At 38.3% G+C, this 18,473-nt stretch overlaps 1 protein-coding gene across 1 annotated transcript in view; it reads left to right on the forward strand.

Annotated features, from left to right (window-relative positions):
* Nucleotides 1–12,081, forward strand: part of nol10 (nucleolar protein 10) — a 40,621-nt gene extending 28,540 nt beyond the window's left edge. Inside the window, exons 19-21 of the mRNA XM_039655786.2 lie at nt 1,512–1,816; nt 6,293–6,395; nt 11,657–12,081. Coding sequence (XP_039511720.2) covers nt 1,512–1,816; nt 6,293–6,395; nt 11,657–11,839 — 591 coding nt within the window. The 3' untranslated portion in view covers nt 11,840–12,081. The remainder of the gene's footprint in view (nt 1–1,511; nt 1,817–6,292; nt 6,396–11,656) is intronic.
* The last annotated feature ends 6,392 nt before the right edge of the window (nt 12,082–18,473 follow it).

An 18,473-nucleotide genomic window follows, 5' to 3' on the forward strand; every position in this document is an offset into this window, starting at 1 on the left:
CTGAATTTTTAGCATCGTTTCGCATCATGAATTAAAAAAAAAGTTTGAAACGTAACAATGTAAAAGTCTTTACTGTCACTTATTTAATTCAATGCATTCTTGCTGAGTAAAAGTTTAATTTTTTATTTAAAAAAATGTATTAACATTTTTTTATTAAATAATAAAAAAAAGGTTCAAACGTAACAATGTAAAACTGTCACTTTTAATTAACACTTAACACTTATTTATTTCAATGCATTCTTGTGGAGTAAAAGTATTATTATTTTTAAAATTTTATTTTATTTTTTATTTTTATTTTTATTTGAGTTATTATGACTTAATACAAAAAAGAATACATTAAAACATTTCTGTTGATTGAAATTGTTAATTTGGTTAAAAAAAATTATGAATAACTTTAGTTTGGACCTTTTTTCCATAATGATAATGATAAATGTCAGTAATGTCAGTAAATGTAACAGTAACCAAACAGTTGATAGTTACATTAAAAGATTAGTTCACTTTAAAAAAAAAAACTTTTGCTGATAATTTACTCTCCCTCATGTCATCCAAGATGTCCATATCTTTCTTTCTTCAGTTGAAAAGAAATGAAGGTTTTTGCTGAAAACATTCCAGGATTTTATCCATATAATGGACTTCAATGGGAACCAAACGGTTCTTGCTCTGTTCTGTGATGCTTGTTCGGGACTCTCAAAATGAACAAATCTTTTTTTCGAATCATTTGGTTCATTCAACGAACTAAATGACTCGAAAAAAGAATCATTCATTTTGATGAACTGGTTCGAACAGGAGAGTTATAGACGCGCATCACAGAACAGAGCAAGGCAAGTGTTTGTGCTTATAATTTCATTTTTTAAATGAGCAATCATTTCGCTTGATAAGACCCTTATTCATCGTCTGGTGTCGTTTAAAGGCCTTTGAAGCTGCACTGAAACTCTCATTTGGACCTTGAACCATTTGGTTCCCATTGAAGTCCATTATATGGAGAAAATGTTTTCATGAAATGTTTTCCTGGAATGTTTTCATGAAAAACCTTAATTTCGGTCCCACTTTATATTAAGTGGCTTTAAGTACTATGTACTTACATAGGAAAATAAGTACAATGTACTTATTGTGTTCAGGTTTTATTGTAAAACACTTTTGCTGCTATTTTTTTTTAAAGTGAACTAATCTTTTAATGTAACTATCAACTGTTTGGTTACTGTTACATTTACTGACATTTATCATTATCATTATGGAAAAAAGGTCCAAACCAAAGTTATTCATAAATTTTTTTTTTAACCAAATTAACAATTTCAATTAACAGAAATGTTTTAATGTATTCCTTTTTGTATTAAGTCATAATAACCCTGAAAAACACTAAAGCTAAAAATAAAAAACAAAACAAAATGTTAAAAATAATTCAAAATGTGAATTAAAAGCTACAGTAGTATCTAGTTTCAACACTGATGTTGACAAATGCATAACTAACGTCTTCTGATTTGTCCTAATTTTACTCGTGGTCTCACGAGCAGGATGGCGAGGAGCAGGAGGAGGAAGGCCGTGGCTCAGATGAAGAGGAGAGCTCTGATGATGACGATAAGAGCTGGGTGGAGGAGGTGAGGGTTCAGCGGCGTCTCTTACGGGCCGAGGAGCGAGAGCGCAGCTTCGTCCAGAGGAAAGAGAAGCGGCAACAGGACCGAGACACCAACTTGCAGAGTTCAGATCAAGTCGGCAACCCCCAGCATCAGAACCAGAGCCAGCCTCGGTTCTACCAGATCAAAGCAGGAGAGGAGTTTCGCAGCTTCAGCGACGTTTCCCACAAGCAGAAGATGCAGAAGTAAGTTACCTGCTCGCAGATGCATTTTCAAACCGTTTATAGCACCACATTTTGGAAAATTAAAAGGGTCATGAACTGGCTTTTTAAATTGTATTATTAAACCGGCCGTGTTGAAGTAGGCTCGCGCAATTCGATTTCTCATCCTGAAGTGTCAATCCCTTCGGTCAAATGCCTGAAAGATGAGTTCGTCTATAGATCTACCTGTTGAGCCACTCGTGATCGACTAGTTTTACTGCCGCATATTAATTCGCAAGTTAAAATATCCTGTAATCTAGTGCGAGCGCGCATGCGAGATGTTGAGCTCCTAACCGCGGCTCGCGCACTACGGCAGAGGTAAGCGAGCGCATGCACTCATGTCTCTCTCACACGCCAGTCAGACCAATTGCAGCAATTCATCATATGCTTAAACTTTTATGTAGCCACGCAACAAAAATTTCAGCATACATCATTCACCGGGACGTGATGGAGGAACAAATATTGTGAGACACACATACACACTCTGATGTTTGTCTAAAGATTACAGTTGAAAAAGTCTGATTCTTATTTAAAATAGTTTTGTTTCCCTTTTTTTTTTATAATTTGTACACATTTGTGTACCTGTTTGGGTTGATATTTTATATGAATTTATTTTTGTTTCCAGGTGGGTAATTTGCAGAAGGTGCAATCCTTTTTTTGTAATGTTGTATTGAGAAGACAAAACTAAGGCCAAATGGGCTTTACTATTTAAAGTTTTACATGTTATGGGCTTCATGTAACAGGTTTTACAGTAAATTGTTTTAATTGTTGGCACTGGCACTTATAAACACTAAATGGGTAAAAATTGCAATAATTAGTTGTGGAGCCAAATGTTGGAGTTGGAATAAATACCTCTATTTTTTTTAAAGAAATAAAAGCCAAACACCTTATCATTTTCGTAATACATTATTTGTTTTGGTTGCTTAAAAACACACGTAAACAAATTATCCGATTACTCGATTAATCGATCGATTAAGTGCTAGATTAATCGATTACAAAAAGAATCGATAGCTGCAGCCCTAATTCAAGTATGAAAACGTTCTAGTAAAGCACATAAACAAAATCAAGACCTTAAAAAAGGGCACAAGGTCATCTTTAAAGATGGATTGCTTAAAGGGGAGGAACTAGTGTTGTCAAAAATATCAGTTTGATGCATATTGATTCTGAATATTTGAAGCACTTTTATTTATTAGGGGTGGAACAATATGCTTATGTCACGATTTGGTTCGATTCACAATTCTTCTAACAGATAGAGTTAAAATGGTGCTTTTTTATTATTACTTCTAAGACAGAGGATACATGTGTACATGCTGTAATACAACTATTAAAACAAGTATAGACCATTTCACAAGATGTAAACAACACTGGTCCAGAAGCACTTCCTGTTTTAGTTTGTAACTGTTTCTTACTAAATCTAAATCTTAAAGATGTTTGTTTTAACTTTTTGATTCAGTTTTAAATGTTTTGTTGGTTGTATTTTATCCCAGCTTTTATGTAGTGTTAAAAACCTGAAACAGGAAGTGCTTCTGGACCAGTGTTGTTTACATCTTGTGAAATGGTCTATACTAGCACTCCTGTCCTTCCCTCGTCTGACACTCAGTGGGTGGTTTATTGACAGGTAACACATGTTGACTCAGGGCCACAAATAAATGAGCGTGCCAAATATAGAGAGCATGTCCTTCTGAACCTCCTAATGGCTTTTAAAGTGCTAGACAATTGTCTGATGCTCCCAGACTTGGTTTTACATGATTAACCATTTGCACTTAACCTAGCACAGTTTTGACATACTAAAGTCAACATGAGATCGATTTATATTATACATATCCATAGTCTTATTGTGAATGATTCTTAAATGTACATAATTATAAAGAAAAAGGCTAGATGACGTCACCTAGGCCGCTTAGGCTCATGCTAACGTTAATAATTCAGTTAAATGTTCATCTTCGAATCGAATAAATCTTCAGTTATTAAAAAAACTGTTGAATTACCTTGAACACATACGAAAATCATTAAAAAAATTTGAATATTGTACCAAAAATAAACATTAAATTAGGGGTGTCACAGTTCCTTGATTAAATTTGAGTTCATCGATTTATAACGATCCTCATTTGCTTTTAACCCGCAAAACACAGGAAGTGGCTCAGTACACTTCCTGAATGTAGTCGGACAAAACTTAAGTCAACTGAAGCATTTAGAACTAATAAACACTTGTAAATACTTAAAGTGCATGAAACTGTCAAGTAGTGTTACAATAACACTCACACTCAAATACACACACTCGCACTTTGTAAGTAAGTAAAATTGATTTAAATATCACCTTTCACAGACAAGAAGTAACAAAGTGCTTTACAATCTGTTAAGAAAAAAAGGATCAAAACATGCATACAGTAAATACACCATAACACAACACACGAAACAATCTTCACAAACATGAAACGACAGATCTTTGCTTGGGTCAATTTTATTACTACCAGAAATATCCGATTACACTTTTAATCGTCAGAATAATTGACTGATTACTCGATTACCAAAATGATGGTTAGTGACTGACAGCCCTACATTAAATAATATAGGATATATAAGATCAAATTGGTGCAGAATCCACTTTGGTGAGTTTTTGTGCCCCGTTACTTGATGACTTTGTTTGTTGGCAGTGGTTAAAGTGGGATTTGGCCGGTGGGGGAACCCTCGAAGTTTGTGTAGGTGCAACAGGGGAAAATGACTCACCATGGGACAACATATATCGTGGTATAGCAATACTTTTTGGGTCAAGAGTGTCGCCAAATGTGGCACAAAGTGTTATGGTTTTATTTTGGCCCATCTACACTGGTATGATGACAATACTGTGTTAAAATTGCTTAACACTGGGACAAAAATTGAGCCCTGGCACTGAAGCCACGCCAGCCCACATTACCATCCACAGACATTTAAATGTGAGGTATTTAGGGGGGGCTCGGGGGAAAATTATTTATTTCTTTGACCTACATATGTGCAATATTAGGCTTTTGAAGGCCAACAAAAGGAAAATAGCTTTAAAACCATGTCAGTGGGCATTAGATTATTTTGTCAATACCTGCTCTCTCCTCATCTACATCTTTCATCTTTCTCTCAGTCTCCTTATCCTGCCCTATTTCTTCCCCTCCTTAAGCCGAACTTTGACTGATAGTCTTTTCATTTCCGTCTGCGTCAGTGAAGAAAGTAAACATAGGCTTAACTGATATTTATGTTTTATTTACTCAAGTTAATTTACTCAAGTCTACCAGGTCAGTATTGCCACCTTCTTCAAGCTTTGGAATTTGAAAAGTAGTTTTAAATAATACAAATTTTAGGCTACGTTTAACACAGTTGGTGGAATTTGCAGACGATCCCTTAGGCATCATGCGCTGTGGAAACGCGTCAGAGCATTCTCAGGTTTATGCAGCATTAAAGGATTAGTTCACTTTTAAAAAAAACTTTTGCTGATAATTTACTCACCCCCATGTCATTCAAGATGTCCACGTCTTTCTTTCTTCAGTGGAAAAGAAATGAAGGTTTTTGATGAAAACATTCCAGGATTTTTCTCCATATAATGGACTTACATGGGAACCAAACGGTTCAAGGTCCAAATGAGAGTTTCAGTGCAGCTTTAAACGACACCAGACGATGAATAATGGTCTTAACAAGCGAAACGATGGCTCATTTAAAAAATAAATAAAGAGTTTAAGTTTTATAAGTTCAAATGGTCGCCTTGCTCTGTTCTGTGATGCGCGTTCGTGACTCTCCTGTTCAAACTCGTTCATCAAAATGAACAAATCTTTTCCTGAGACAACTCGTTCATTTCGTTCGTTGAATGAACCAAATGACACGAAAAAAGATTTGTTCATTTTGAGAAACAAGTTCGAACAGTCAGAGTCAGGAACAGAACAGAGCAAGGCGAGCATTTGAGCTTATAAAACTTAAACGTTGTTGTTTTTTTGTTTTTTTTTAAATGAGCGATCGTTTCGCTTGATAAGACCCTTATTCATCATCTGGAATCGTTTAAAGCCCTTTGAACAGTTTGCACTGAAACCGTCTGAACCGTTTGGTTCCCATTGAAGTCCATTATATGGAGAAAAATCCTGGAATGTTTTCATCAAAAACCTTCATTTCTTTTCGACTGAAGAAAGAAAGACAGTGTGAGTAAATTATCAGCAAAAGTTTTTTTTTAAAGTGAACTACTCCTTCAATGCACGCAGGTGATTTTGAACGAATATGTAATGTCGATATACAATGGCTACATAATGTTAAAACTAATCCTGGCGAAATATATTGAATCTAAAACTAACTTTACCACGCTCAACCATCGTGGTCGGCCCATATCGGGACCAGTGAGATTTGTTGAGATCTGTCTGTCTATCTGAGGACCGTTCCGGCCCACTTTAACCCCTGTTTGTTGGTCTATCGCTGTGAGATGAGAGTTGAACACTGTTTTCCGCCACACAGGACATCTCTGGAGGAGCGACTGCAGCGGGAGGAGAGATCAGGGATGCTAAACCTCAGCGACGCTGCAGTTGGAAGCAAACAACTCACTTTCACTCTCAAGAAGGTGAGCATGATGATTGCAACCTATCCCAGCAGCCATCTGTGCAGACTAACGCTTGTTTGAACTCTACTGATGTGTCAGAGTTGCAGAACACTGAATGTGTGTTAATATATGTGAATTTTCTTTAATGAACAGTTGTGATGTTGTAATCCTAGAAATTTCAGAAGAGTAAACACAGATGACAGATTTATTCAAACAATTACACAAGCCATTACTTACAGGTTCGCTGAAAACCTTGTCATTTAACCTGAACCTAGTCTTGTGTTTGTTTCTTGGTCTTCCTCCCTCTTTGGTTAAATGAAGATGAAGGTGTGGCAAAATTGGGTCAGACACATTCCCAGCTCAGATTTCTGCTGACTCACACCGTAGACTGAAGAATGGCTTCAGTATGTCCTGAAAATATCCCCGTTGTTTTCTGTCCTTTGACCGTTCGCACGCCCATATAATTCCCATACTGCTCCTGTCGGTCCCACGCATCATTCAGTCAAGTCACTTTGCTGCTTTGTTGGATGTTCATGGAAATACCAGATAGTATGAGGTCATCTATCTAATCCTTCCAAAATCTAAACACACATGAATGTTCTTTGCATTATAGGAATGAATTAGGGATGCACGATCATCGGCCGATATATGAAGAGTTCAGATGCAAAAGCCTCTAAATGCCATTTGAAATTTTCTTCTTTAATGATGATTTTTATCAAACTTGTATATTTAAGTTCAGTAATTTCACTTAAATAACAATTAATAGGTAATTATCATTGCCATTTAAGTGAAATCACTGAACTTAAATATACAAGCTTGATAAAAATGATCATTCTAGAAGAAAATTTCAAATGGCACTTAGAGGCTTTTGCATCTGAACTCTTCATATGTTCAAAGAAGGAAATTTGGCCGATATGTTAAAGCCGATAAATAATGGATTACTTCCTTCAGATGCAACGTGATGGTTTTGAATTGCTTGAAATATAATTGAAATCACTTCAAAAAAAGGAAAATACAGTTAAGTGCAACATGTGCAGCACAAGTATGTTACTATGCTACATAAAATTATAATGAGAACATCATTATAATTGTGTACTTGCGACATGGCTCTCAAAAATTATATAAAAATTTGGATTTATCGGCCAATATATTGGTTATCGGCTTTCAGATAGCCTCTCCTTATGGAGGGTCCCTATTCCACTCTACAGATAAAGCGTTGTGGAAATTAGGGTTCACGTACCAACCCTGAAGTGATCAAATAAAATACAATTCTGTATCAAAGTTTGTTCAGGCATGGTTTGTAGGGAATTACAAACCTGTGCACATATATTCAAACGCACATAACTGTCGAATCAATTCTTAAAGCGCATGTGAACACCACCGTTTATCACAGGTTCGTGTTTAAAGTCTGTTTAGAGAGAACGGTGTCGACTTAGCGGCCCCTAATTTAATAACAAATGATCATTTCAACGGATGTGAGTCAATCAAAACTAACTTTAGCTTGAAAATAACATTATTCAAGAACCGCTATAAAACCAAACCAATCTCTGTTACCTTAAATTATATGTTTGTCTCTGCAAAGCTGCTTTGAAACAATCTACACTGTTAAAAGTGCTATATAAATGAGGATGACTTGACTTGACTAGATATAAAGAAGTATCGCTTATTGGGCCAAATTTTCATATCGGTACAATGGATTATTTTTTTTAACTGTTCACTCACATGCTAATAGATTTTCTAATTTAACCAAAAATATCTTCACACAGATCTTTTCCACAGAACGACAACAAACTGTCAAGCACCATTAAAAATAAAGTAGTCTGTTTGACTCATGCACTATAATCCAGCTCTTCTAAAGTCATGTAATCACTTTCTGTAATTATTCAGTGATTATCTGCACTCTAGCTCTCAAATTGATATGACGGTTATCATTAAATTTTTTTTTAAAGAAATTAATACTTTTATTCAGAAAGAATGTATTAAATTGATCGAAAGACAGTACTGACCTTTCAACCCAGACCTCTTTATTCTTCAGATAATGTTGAGAAAAAATATATCATGAATTCTGCAAAAACTTTTCTACACTGATAATTATAAATGGTTCTTGAGCATCAAATCATCATATTAGAGTGATTTCTAAAGGATCATGTGACACTGAAGACTGGAGTAATGATGCTGGAAACTCCACTTTTATCACAGGAATAAAGTACATTTTAAAATGTATTTTAGAAAACAGTAATGTAATAATACTCCACAAAACTTTTTTCACTCTATTTTTGATCAAGTAAATACAGCCTTGATGAGCAGAAGAGACTTATCAGAAACTTTTCAAATCTTTCAAACTTTTCCATGAGAGTCTATAAAACTAAAAAACTGTTCTTGACCGTCTACAACCAAATGAGAGTTAAAACAGTTGCGATAGTAGATTTGTTTGGCCCTCTATGACAAGTTTAAGCAGTAGTTTTTCGATCCATTTAAAGGTTTACCGCTTTAAACTTGAACAGATAACTAAATACTAAACTCTAAATAGAACTTACAAAGCTAGAAAAGACTCAATTCTGATTGACAGCAGTACTTATTTAAAGACTGTGTTTCACTCTAAATGCCATGCTGGGACATTTCTTTGAACTGTCTCTTTCCATGAACTGTCAGAACAAACCAATGAATGACTAACGTAAGCTGATGAATCACTAAACTGAATCAAGCTTTCCCGGTGCCTCTTAGGAGCACGGAAAAACACATCTTACTACAGCCCGCGTTGTGTCACGCTAACCTGATCTTTTTCTGAAAAGGTTGCCTGTTGGTGGAAAAGAGACTATTTTTAAAGGAGTCATAACCTTGGATACCCACGCTCTCTTATAGTCTTATCAGGCCCTTCTAAAAAGAAAAAAAAAGTGGGAAAAAAATAAACACAGAGCTCCTCTGACCCTTATTTCTGAATGCGTTATTGTCTCCGAGATCTGATGCGATATTTTGGCTGTCGTGGACGGTCATTTTAATAATGCAAATGGGCGAGTTGATTGGTGGCAGGAAGGAGGGGGCTTGACACCGCAGGTAACTTCAGCATATCATTCCAAAATAACACCATGGCGCAAGTTGTGAATAAACGGAATAAACCCGACCTGGCCACCATATATGTTTGAGCCAGAGCTGGAAACGGAAGATATAGAGTCAATTGGAAGGACGTCTACATCAACGTGTCTCTGAATGGTAAAGACAATAATTTTGACTGAGAAATACATTAACATCAGTAACGAGCTAAAACGTTTGTTGCTATTTTCTCCCACATAAGTTGACCTTTTATTTAATGTAGATTACATTGACGGAGATGTAGTCTACTTTTTTATCAGCTTACAGTGGTTATAGAGATCACGTTTGCTATCATGTGTTGTTTTTGCCTTGTTTCACGTTCACGCACTTCTTATAACTTAACATTACTCCGTTTACTCAGCTCTTACGGTGATTTTCTGAAGTAAAACTGACGCTTCATCTTGTGTGATGTACAATAAACTTTATTAAACTCATCAGTATATGTTTGATCATCATTCGGATCTGGTCCGAAACAGCAGACTTGTAGGCTATTAAAGGATTAGTTCACTTTTGAAAACTTTTGCTGATAATTTACTCACCCCCATGTCATCCAAGATGTCCATGTCTTTCTTTCCTCAGTCGAAAAGAAATTAAGGTTTTTGATGAAAACATTCCAGGATTTTTCTCCATATAATGGACTTCAATGGGAAGCGGATGGTTCAAGGTCCAAAAGACAGTTAATAACAGTTTCAGATGCAGCTTCAAATGTCTTTAAACGACACCAGACGATGAATAAGGGTCTTATCATGCGAAACGATCGGTTATTTCAAAGCTTATTCCAAAAATGTAGCTTTTCTAAGGACAAATGCTAACCTTTCTCCATTCTGTGAGGCGCGTTTGTAACGTCACGTAATACGTAATTACGTTCAAAAGGTCACGGGCGACGTAGCCAGAAGTACAGAGTCAGAGTGTTTACAAGTTGAACGCATAGGTTGAACGTGAAAACTAACTCAAACGCCGTTTACAAAAAATGAAATTAAAAGGTAAAACAACGATGTCGGACGATTTTGATTCTGTACTTCCGGCTACGTCGCCCATGACCTTTCGCCCGTGACGTTACAAACGCGCCTCACAGAATGGAGAAAGGCTAGCATTTGTCCTTAGAAAAGTTACATTTTTGGAATAAGTTTTGAAATAACCGATCATTTCGCATGATAAGACCCTTATTCATCGTCTGATATCGTTTAAAGACATTTGAAGCTGCATCTGAAACAGTTATTAACTGTCTTTTGGACCTTGAACCATCCGGTTCCCATTGAAGTCCATTATATGGAGAAAAATCCTGGAATGTTTTCATCAAAAACCTTAATTTCTTTTCGACTGAGGAAAGAAAGACATGGACATCTTGGATGACATGGGGGAGAGTAAATTATCAGCAAAAGTTTTTTCAAAAGTGAACTAATCCTTTAACAAATAATGGATACATACAAGCAGATGACAAATACGTTATAATAGCCGTAATTAAACTACTAAACTATACCTGTTCCATCTCTATACAGCACTCTGACTCTGTAGGCATTATTGTCCGACTCGAAATGAATGTTGTAAAGGATTCCTGTGTAAAATGTTTAGCGCAGACACCTAACATTGAGCCAGTTGATATGGTTGTTGGAACAGCGTCATTAAAAATGAATTTCATCCACTGGTCCCTGGTAGTTTGGTCCGTTTTTGGTAGAGAAAACACATTTTAATGTTGATTCTGGCAGTCAACCACAGCAGCACTACATTTCTGCATCTTTCTTGACTGAATATAAGGGGGAGAGGGACAGCGCGGGCTTCCTCCAGCATATGTCTGCGGTGTCCATATATGGTATATCCTGCCCCGTCTTGACGTCAAGTCGGGGGAGAAATTAAAATCTCGTATTTGAGTGCACGTGGGCTGGTTTATGAACCCTGGGGTAAACAAACGCCTCACTTTTGAATGTCAGCTTCCCAATGTATAATCGTTAGGCAATCATAACATACATTGATTCTCGTGGAAAAGTGAAAATTGCAGGTTATGACTCCTTTAAAATAGCTGAGGTATTGTATTATGTTTATTGTGTCGCTGCTTTTAGTTCATCACAAGTCAACCCAACACTGCTGAGATTCATCAGAGTAGAAACCTTTTGGAACCAATTATAAAAAAAATCCCTTTGACGAGTTGTGGACCATTTTGGCTTCGCCACTAACTCCATCTTATACTTGCACAGACGGAGAAGCAGCGATTTCAACAGCAGGCTGAACGTGACCATCATGAGGAGAGGAGGAAGATCAGACGGGCGGCTGGACACTTACATTCTCAAAGAGGAGGAAGAGGAAGAGGCGGTTCGAGAGGAAGAGGCGGTGGGAGAGGACGAGGCGGCGGGAGAGGAAGAGGAAGGAGACCCTTTTAAACTCAGGACTGATCGTGGTCACTAGACGTTGACACAGGACTTTTAGTGCTGCCATAACATGCGTTTGATCAAACATCTGCAGGAATCACTTTTGTCTTCAAGTACAGATGACGTCACTGATTCACATTAAGAGACTGTATATCCGTGTGTGTGAATCAGATGTCTTTTTTTCCACAACGTCTCTCAGTACAGTAAACAGAACCTTGTGTTTTGTGAAGAACCATAAAACATTTTTATCAACATCTGCTTTGTCCTTGTGGTAGATTTTTCCCTAAACCTAACTACGTGACGTCCTATAATATTTATACTCTACTGTGCCTACACATCATTGTCGGCTGGGTGCTAATCCTAATATTTATACTCTAGCGCGTCTACACATCGAGGTCAGCTAAATCTAATCCTATACTCTAGCGCATCTACACATCGAGTAGCCTAGAAATCTAGACGCACCCTAGCGGCAGCAAAAATTATTTTGCAGCAAAGTGTGGTCTTGCAACTCTCCATAGACGTTTTAGCTGGAAAAACTCAACTCTGGTAGGGCCAATCACATCGTGTATAGAGTCGGCGGGCGGACTTAACATAATGACGACAGAGTTGCGACGGTCAGAGCAAGCTCGGACATATTCGGGTTTAAGTCGTTCATCCTCGGATGCGGCCGGCGCCGCGCGCGCTGTTACAAAGAAGCTTTTGCTTAACGATCAACTTGTCATTTTGTCGTCGAGGACAAAGGCTTTATTCCGTATCAACGTGCGCTCTGATCGGTTATGGTGCACGGACCTCTCCCGAATCATCTCCACCACTCCGAAGCACCACTACTCCGCCTCCGTTTCCCTCGTAAGCTGATATTAGTATTTAAACATTCTCTATGATATTATTTTTTTAATGACGCACTGTCTCTTTCTCTCTCACACACAAACACACACATACATACTGTCTCTTTCTCTCTCACACATATGTAGGCTAGTTATAAACTCTTTAGACATTTAATGATTACTGTTTTATTTTTAAAGTTTGTGGGTCGTGTAAAAAATAAAAAAATCCCTTATTTTGGGGATGTATTCTGGGAAATCTGCCTAATTTTCAATGTTCAATTTTGACAGCTGGACTGGATGCGGTAAACGTTTAATATATCAACTTGCTCTGCTGAGTACGTCACCTTCTTCGTTGCTCTGACTGGCTTTAGCGCTATCCAATTGCGTGCAGAGAGAATTTGAAAGACAACCGTTTATCCCGCCCCTCGGATTGAGCTCTGTCAATGAAGAGTTTCCAGACCTAACATCTTGATGTAGGTCTGGCATGCCAGGCTACACATCGAGGTCAGCTAAATCTAATCCTATACTCTAGCCTAGCGCGTCTACACATAGGCGTCGGCTAAATCTAATCCTATACGCTAGCGCGTCTACACATCAAGGTCGGCTAAGTCTAATCCGATACTCTAGCACGTCTACACATCGGCTAAGTCTAATCCGATACTCTAGCGCGTCTACACATCGAGGTCAGCTAAGTCTAATGCTATACCCTAGCACGTCTACACATAGGCGTCGGCTAAATCTAATCCTATACCCTAGCGCGTCTACACATCGATGTTGGCTAAATCTAATCCTATACCCTAGTGCGTCTACCATCGTTGTCAGCTAAATCTAATCCTATACCCTAGCGCGTCTACACATCGGTGTTGGCTAAGTCTAATCCTATAGTCTAGCGCGTCTACACATTGGTGTACACACACTAGGGTATAAGATCCAAGCCCGATTACAGTATGCCAGCCTCAATTGGCTGGCAAATGTTACGTAGTGTCTGGGAGTGGCTACCCCACCCCTCAGTAAAAGAGGAGCAACACATCATGACAACATTTAAAATAAGGACACCTCTTCCTCGCTTAACACAGGAAGGTGGGTGGTCTGGTGAGACACCTCACTTAATGCAATCAGAGAGCTGGGGTTTACGCAAGTAACCTATTGTTCCCTTTCAAGCATATGTTTCGGTGTCTCACTATAGGATATCCTAATTCCTGTATTGCCAGATAGCCTGCCTGCACTGGGCACAACTCATTTAACTTCTGCTGTGCTTGTGAACCAAAAGATGGAGGATAGAAAGCTCTTAGCTCAATAGGAATGATAGAATGAACTATTTTGATCATAAATGCAGGATTAGGTTTCAGAACTACCCCTGCATCCCGGGAATGAACTGCATCTTGCGTGCTTTGCGGAAGCCAAAGCTAACAGCAGCACTGTCTTAAACAACAATATTTTAAAATCAATCTTGTCCAGTGGCTCAAACTGAGAGAGCATCAAGTACCAATGCTAAATCCCATGAAGGAGAAAGCGGTTTTGAATTTCAAAACCTATGTGACAAGCAGATATAGCTGCCAAATACACTTTTATGGTAGAAGACACTTTCCCTTAGTCTATCAAATCCTTCAGAAATGATAGAGCAACTGCCACAGGACACTGAAAGGGAATCTTGTGCACACCCCATTTGCATTCATAAAGAGACCTACGCTGTAGCATTCTGTATGGTTCTGATAACACTGTCAGACAGACCAGTTTTATTCAAATTGAACCACTCACTGGCCAGGCCTATAGTGCCAGGCATTCTGGGTGAGGACGAAAGATCACTCTGTAGAGGGTTGGAGTTATTAACGCTATCGGTGGGTACGCGTAATGGAGAGTGTGGGGCCATTTGTGCATCGTAAAGGCAACATGACATCATGACTTTTGCGTAAACATACACGCCACTTTCGAGCCAAGTGGCGTGTTATTTCTACGCATTTTGAGCTATCCGCGTCCGCGTCATTCCGCGTGTCTGTACACGACGTCAAATCTCCAGTCATAAATGCCATTTACCTCAGTGACGGTTAAGTTTAGGGATGGGGTTGAGGTAAGTCATATCTTTTTCTTTCCTAGGATGGTAAGGGAACAGTCATAAATGCCATTAACCCCAGTGACGGTTAGGTTTAGGGACGGGGTTGAGGTAAGTCATATATTTATATAACGCTAAGTCAACGGCGTTCATAAACACGCTGAAAAGCGATTATGCGTCTTGATAGCACGCCAAAAATGGAAATACGAATTGGCGTGTCATACACACGCTACTTCATGAGATCAGTCTGGTAAAGGGGATTGCCCATGGACAACAGATCTCCACCCTGATTCAGAGATAGGTACGTGCGACCCTGTACGTGTGTCGCTCTCGGGGATGAAAGATTGCCATTGCTCCACAAAATCAGTTTGCTTGCCAGCATGTGCAAGGGAGGTGATTGGAGACTTCCCAGACAATTTATATAAGCCACGACTGTAGTGTTGTCTGTTCTCACGAGAACATGATGCTCTTTCAAAAAAGGGAGAAAATGCTTCAACGTCAGAAATACGGACAGCATTTCCACATAGTTTATGTGAAGATTGGTCAGATGTCAACTCCATCTTCCATTCACTGCCCTGCCCTTGTGAATGTCCCCAACCTGACAAAGACACGTCCATCGATATGAATTTCTAGCTTGAACCATGCCCATGGGTACCCCTTGAACCAGAAAGGTTGGTTGACTCCACTGGCACAGTGCCAAGACTGCCGCTGAGGTCCCTCTCACCCTCCTCCGGGAGTGCTGAAATGGGTTCAGCCTCAGAGACGCAACCCAGCGCTGAAAATCTCTTATGAACCGTCTGTCTAAGGGAATAACTATCAGGGCTGAGGCCATCAGTCCCAGTAGCCTGAGGCATGTGTGGAAAGAGACACTTTTCCCCCTCAAATTCGGCCTGGCATCGGGTGAATTTTCCCACTTTTTCCTCTGACAGTCACCGAGTTAGGTGACAACCCCAGATACAGTGGGGCAAAAAGTATTTAGTCAGCCACTGATTGTACAAATTCTTGTACTTAGAATGATGAGAGAAGTCTGTAACTTTAATCATAGGAATACTTTTACTATGAGAGACAAAATGAAATCCAGGAAATCACATTGTAGGATTTTTAAAGAATTTATTTGTAAATTATGGTGGAAAATAAGTATTTGGTCTAACAAAAGTTCATCACTTTTTAAAACTCAATACTTTATAACATTACCTTTGTTGGCAATGATAGAGGTCAAACGTTTCCTGTAAGTCTTCACCAGGTTTGTGACACACTGTAGCTGGTATTTTGGCCCATTCCTCCATGTAGATCTCCTCTAGAGCAGTGATGTTTCGGGGCTGTCGCTGGGCAACACAGACTTTCAACTCCCTACACAAAATGTCTATGGGGTTGAGGTCTGGAGACTGGCTGGGCCACTCCAGGACCTTGAAATGCTTTTCACAGAGCCACTTCTTCGTTACCCGGGCGGAGTGTTTGGGATCATTGTCATGCTGGAGGATCTAGCCATGTTTCATCTTGAAGGCTCTCACTGATGGAAGGGGGTTTTGGCTTAAAATCTCACGATACATGACCCAGTTCATTCTTCCCTCAACACGGATCAGTTTTCCTGTCCCCTTTGCAGAAAAACAGAATGCAACTCTGCATTCTTCTTCCTCCAAACACGACGAGTTGAGTTTTTACCAAAAAGTTATATTTTGACCATATGATATTCTCCCAATCCTCTTCAAGATCATCCATATGCTCTCTGGGAAACTTCAGACGGGCCTGGACATGTACTGGCTTAAGCAGGGGAACACACCTGGCACTGCAGGATTAGAGTCCCTCTCGGTGTAGTGTGTTACTGATGGTAGCCTTTGTTACTTTGGTCCCAGCTCTCTGCAGGTCATTCATCAGGTCCCTCCGTGTAGTTCTGGGATTTTTGCTTACCGTTCTCATGATCATTTTGACCCCACGGGATGAGATCTTGCGTGGAGCCCCAGATCGAGGGAGATTATCAGTGGTCTTGTATGTCTTACATTTTCTTACAATTGCTCCAAGGTACAAGGTTCATCAAAAATACAAGGTTTCCTAAACAAATAACATCTGCTTTAATGGAATATGAAACTATCAGTTGTTAATATTTGAATATTGAGAGTAATATAGAGAAGTGAAAGTACCATCTGATGTGTGAATAGTTAGTCATTTCCTCCTGCCTTCAGTGTCAGATTGGCTGCGACGACTTGCATTCAGACACCAGATCACTTAAAGTCCCCCTATAATCAATCAATCTGTCCTTTAACACTTATCTTTGATCATCAAAATTATTTAAACATATTTAAACTTGCCTTAAAATAGCCTGAATGCAACTCTATACCATTTCCTCATTAAGTATACACAGTTCATTGCTCTCACAGTAATGTAATTACTTGAAATAAAAAATATATTTTTAAAAATGTAACTTTTAAATTGAAATTTCATTCAGTTTATCTTGATGTAGCCTACTAAAAAAACTTAAACTAAATTAAAAATCTCAATGATAAAATAACAGATTCAGATCATATTTTCCTCATCAGTTCCTTCAAACAAACCACATGAGTTTTTTTGTGGTCTGTAATCCTGCAAAGCAATAATAGAAGTGTGCTCGTTCTACTTTCGCTTAGGAAAGTGCTTCATGTCTGTTTTAGGAGCAGCGTGACATCATCACTGCACAAACCACATGATTACAGGAGCCGACAAACTCGTCCAGCACATGTGTTGACACAGTGTGTTTTAATTTCATTATTTTAACATGAAATCTTTCATATACATTCTGAGTTTGTTCAGAGCTAAAGCCTTTGTTAGGCACTACATTCTTGATGAGTGCATCTTGAGTGGAAATATTAAGGACACAGAGATTCTTTAAATCATTGTTTGTTTGTTTTTAATAAAAAAAAATGGATAGTTTGCATTCAGAAATGACTTGTAAATCTTACAAATAATTAAAAAGAAATGGCCAGTCACATTGAATCAAAAAAGACTAAAATAGTTTTTTAAGAAAAAAAATAATCTTTGTTTTGTTTACAACTTAATATATAAAAACTGTGTAGATTTAAAGGTGAAATTCAAATTAGTGTTATATAGGTCTACTTCCAAATTATTATGCAAGTGACACATCAGTAGGATTTTTAGTTTTTCAAAGATATTGTTTGTTTAATTTCTCCACCTCTTTTTAGATTACTGGTATCATTCTCAGACAGGTTTATTGAGTAGTTTGACAACTTAAATAAATGGGAACCCTACTTAAAGAAATGTTTCCACATTATTAAGCAAGTCACAGTTCTTATCACACATGGGGAAGAAGAAAGATCTCTCAAGAGAAAAGCATGAAATGGTGCAATGTGGTGCAAAAGGCATGAAAACAACTGATGTGTGAAAAAAAAACTGAGCAGAGATTATCAAACTAAGATTTGTGAGCGATTTACAGCACAAGAGATCTCGGTCAGATAAAGGCTTAAGGGAGGTTTCTGTCAAATAAATTCATTTGATTAAAAGGGTTACATGTAAAAAAGCCACTGGTGAGAACCAAATGGGTATTTGCAGTGAGAAAGATGCTTTTCATCTTCAGAAAGATCTTTCTTCCTCCTAGTGTTTCATGAGAGCTGTGACTTGCTGTGAACTGTGACTTCACCCTAACGTGGAACAATTTCTCGAGGAACGTTTTTCCATTTAAGACCCGGCAAACTGCTTCAACCTGTCTGAGATTGTTAGCTATCTTACAAGACACGAGAAAACTGAAAGGAGAAATACTGGGCTTAAATGCAGCAGTTATGAC

The sequence above is a fragment of the Pimephales promelas genome, chromosome 15 (genome assembly GCF_988280905.1).
Source record: "Pimephales promelas chromosome 15, fPimPro1.hap1.1, whole genome shotgun sequence".
Lineage (NCBI taxonomy): Eukaryota > Metazoa > Chordata > Actinopteri > Cypriniformes > Leuciscidae > Pimephales > Pimephales promelas.